General features: G+C 47.6%; 1 protein-coding gene across 1 annotated transcript; it reads left to right on the forward strand.

Annotated features, from left to right (window-relative positions):
• Positions 1-331: 331 nt before the first annotated feature.
• On the forward strand, positions 332-1156 carry LOC145254553 (protein CFDP2-like). Its single transcript, XM_080113078.1, has one exon. It carries the CDS (start codon positions 332-334, stop codon positions 1154-1156), a length of 825 nt encoding a protein of 274 aa, XP_079969204.1.
• The last annotated feature ends 2710 nt before the right edge of the window (positions 1157-3866 follow it).

Consider the following 3866-nt stretch of genomic DNA (forward strand, 5'->3'; position numbering starts at 1 on the left):
AGATGATCACTGGAAGCCGCAGTCTCGATTCCTGCATACAAGCGATTCAGGATATTGGTTACCTGATGTTGAATCTGGAGATGACAGCATCACTCAGCAGCACCATGAATGACCAAGCAGCCTTATCTAGGGACAGCATTGCTTGCTCCACAAGGAGAGGGGCCTAGAAAAGGTGGCCTAAACAAAAAGCTCATTTCCCTCAACCCCAGTTGGCTAGCCGCGGTCAACGGGCATCTCCTAATGCGGTCGAAATTCAACAAGAAATGGAAGGTATGCACCCACCTGTAAGGGTGCAAAAGTACTGAAACTTGCATGCTGGAATATCAGAACCATGCATGACAAATACGACAGCAACAGGCCAGAGCGTCGCTCTGCCCTGATTGTACTTGAACTGTCCAGACTGGATATAGATATCGCTGCCCTTAGCGAGGTTCGCTTTTCGGGGGAAGACAGCCTTCAGGAACACGGCGCTGGATACACACTCTTCTGGTCAGGGAAGCCTGCAACAGAGGGGAATCATTCAGGCGTTGGCTTCATGATCAAAACATCCATCGCTTCCACACTAGAAAGCCTGCCAACTGGTCATTCTGACCGCATTATGTCCTTGTGCCTCCCACTAAAGAACAAGGAATATGCCACGATTCTCAGTGTGTATGCCCCAACTCTTCAAGCTAAATCTGAAGAAAAGGACAGATTCTACTCAGAGCTCCGCCATGTCCTGCGGCGCACTCCTCCAGCGGACAAGATGATTATCCTTGGCGACTTCAACGCCAGAGTGGGCCAAGACGCAGATTCCTGGAGGGATGTTCTTGGCAGGCATGGCGTTGGAAACTGCAACGACAATGGGCGCTTACTGCTGGAGATTTGTATGAAGCTGCAACTTGCCATTACCAACACCATCTTCCAGCAAAAGGGCAAGTTAAAGACAACCTGGATACATCCTCGGTCCAGGCATTGCCACCTCATAGACTATATTCTAGTTCGCCAAAGAGATCTCAGAGACGTCTTACATACCCGAGTGATGCCCAGCGCAGAATGCCATACTGATCACCGCCTAGTGCGTTGCAGAATCCGAATACGCCCTAAACCCATAACAAGGAAGGGAGGACCACCCAGAAAAAGTACAACCATAGCAGGCTACAATCAGACGAGGTAAAAGCCGTCTTCCAAGCAAGCTTGCAAAATAAATTTGAAAACGACAGTAGCCAAATAGACCCCTCACCTGAACTACTCTGGGAGCAACTGAAAACAGCCATCCTGCAGACATCTGAAGAGGTCCTGGGATTCTCTACCAAAAAGAACCGGGACTGGTTTGATGAGAACAACATTGAAATAAAACACCTATTAGCGGAATAGAGAGTGGCCCATCGGGCCCACCTGGCTCGACCATCCTGCCCATTGAGGAGAGCAGCCTTCCGTCATAGCTGCAGCGTCCTCCAGCAAAAACTCAGAGGTATACCAAACGAGTAGTGGTCCAACCTCGCAATAAAAACTCAACAGTGCGCAGACATTGGTGACTATAAGGGCTTCTATGAAGCCCTCAAGTCAGTGTATGGCACCACACACCGTGTCCAGAGTCCTCTGCGCAGTGCAGACGGCCAGGTACTCCTCACGAACGTAACATCCATCCTGAGTCGTTGGTCAGAGTATTTTCAGACCCTGTTCGGAGTCGACCGTACCATTCATGACTCAGTAATACTCCGTATTCCTCAGTTGCCAACTAAAATGGGATTGGATGAGCCTCCTTCCATGGAGGAACTCACTGAGGCCATTAGACATTTGAGGTGCGGCAAGGTCCCAGGAATTGATGGGATCCCTCCAGAGATCTGGAAATATGGAGGTCCCGAACTGCCCAACAAGCTCCATGAACTCCTTGCCTGTTGTTGGGAGCAAGGAAAACTCCCACGGGACCTCCGCGACTCAGTCATCATTGCCTTATACAAAAACAAGGGGGAAAGATCAGCCTGCTCAAACTACCAGGGAATCACTCTGCTCTCTATCGCAAGTAAAATCGTTGCCCGTGTGCTCTTGCGCAGACTGATACCTGCTATCGTGGAAGACCATCTCCCAGAAACCCAGTGTGGCTTCAGAGAAAACAGGGGCACAACAGACATGGTTTTCGTCCTCAGGCAACTCCAAGAGAAATGTCGAGAGCAGAACAGGGGACTTTACATTACGTTTGTGGACTTGACCAAGGCATTCGATACAAGTGAGCAGAGAAGGGCTTTGGCTGATTATGGAGCGCCTCGGCTGCCCCCCAAAACTCCTCCACATTCAGCTGCATGAGAATCAGAGCGGCCAAATCAGAGTGAACAACAACCTATCAGAACCCTTCCTCATCAACAACGGCGTGAAACAGGGATGCGTCTTAGCACCGACTCTGTTCAGCATCTTCTTTAGCATGATGCTTAAACATGCAACCGAAGACCTTGACGACAACGACAATGCGACCTATATCCGATATCGCCTTGACGGCAGCTTGTTCAACCTCAGAAGGCTACAAGCCCACACAAATACTTTCGAGCATATGATTCGCAAAGGCTGCCCATCTCTTTGGACTCGAGGTTAGCATGAAAAAGACAGAGGTCCTCCACCAGCCCGCTCCTCGGGAAGAGTACAACCCTCCCCACATCACGATAGGTGAAACCGAGCCAAAGACAGTACACCAGTTCACCTATCTGGGATGCACCTCAAATGCAAAGCTCGACAAGGAAATCGATAACCGACTAGCCAAGGCGAACAGTGCTTTTGGCAGACTATACAACAGAGTCTGGCGGAATAAACACCTGAGGAAGGACACAAAAATCTGTGTCTACAGAGCCGTAGTACTGCCAACCCTTCTTTACGGCTCTGAGACATGGGTAACCTACTGCCATCACATACGACTCCTCGAGCGTTTCCATCAGCGCTGTCTCCGCATCATCCTCAATGTACTCTGGTATGACTACGTCACCAATGCTGAGGTCATCCAGCGGGCGAGGACAACCAGCATCGAGGCTATGCTGCTAAAGTCACAACTGCGCTGGGCGGGGCACGTCTCCAGAATGGAGGATCACCGACTGCCCAGGATAACTCTTTACGGCGAACTATCCACCGGCTCCCGTGATAGAGGAGCTCCGAAGAAACGTTACAAGGACTCTCTGAAGAAGTTGCTTGAAACCTGCCACATTGACCAACGCCAGTGGTCTACTCTTGCTGCAGATCGTGTCACCTGGCGACGCACAGTCCACCAGGCCGTCACCTCCTTTGAATTCTCTCGCATAGAGATCCTGTACGAAAGGCGCTACAAGAGGAAGATTAGGGAAGTCTCAGCAACCGCACCTGATGGAACTTTTGAATGCAGCCGCTGTGGCCGAGCCTGCTTTTCTCGCATTGGGCTCATCAGCCACAAACGTGCCTGCAGTTGACGTGGACAACCATCTTCAAAGAATCTTCGTTCGCGAAGTAAAGCCATTGATGTATATCAGGAAGTGTTTATTTTCTTATTAGGCTAAAAAATCTATCAGGAACGTTGAAAATTTAATTTAATTTTGTTTTAGTTTTTAAAATTATAAACAAATAATTTTTACATGAGAATATTTGTGAAAATGTCTTTTTAATAATAAATAAAACCTTTCATTGAGTATTTCCAAATATTTTAAAGTTCTATATTTTTTTCTAAAGTCGGTTTGAAAATTATTCACTACACGACTGTTAATAAAATTAGCGGTGATTGAACGTTATATATTAAAATTGATTGTTTCTTTTTAGAATTATAAACAAATAATTTTTACATGAGAATATCTGTCAAAAATATTTTTTTAATTTATTTACTTGCCTCCCCACGAGGGCACAGTTAGACACAAGGTCGGTTTTTAATGTAGGAA

Source organism: Euprymna scolopes, chromosome 30, assembly GCF_053919585.1.
Source record: "Euprymna scolopes isolate OS-2025 chromosome 30, ASM5391958v1, whole genome shotgun sequence".
Taxonomy (NCBI): domain Eukaryota; kingdom Metazoa; phylum Mollusca; class Cephalopoda; order Sepiida; family Sepiolidae; genus Euprymna; species Euprymna scolopes.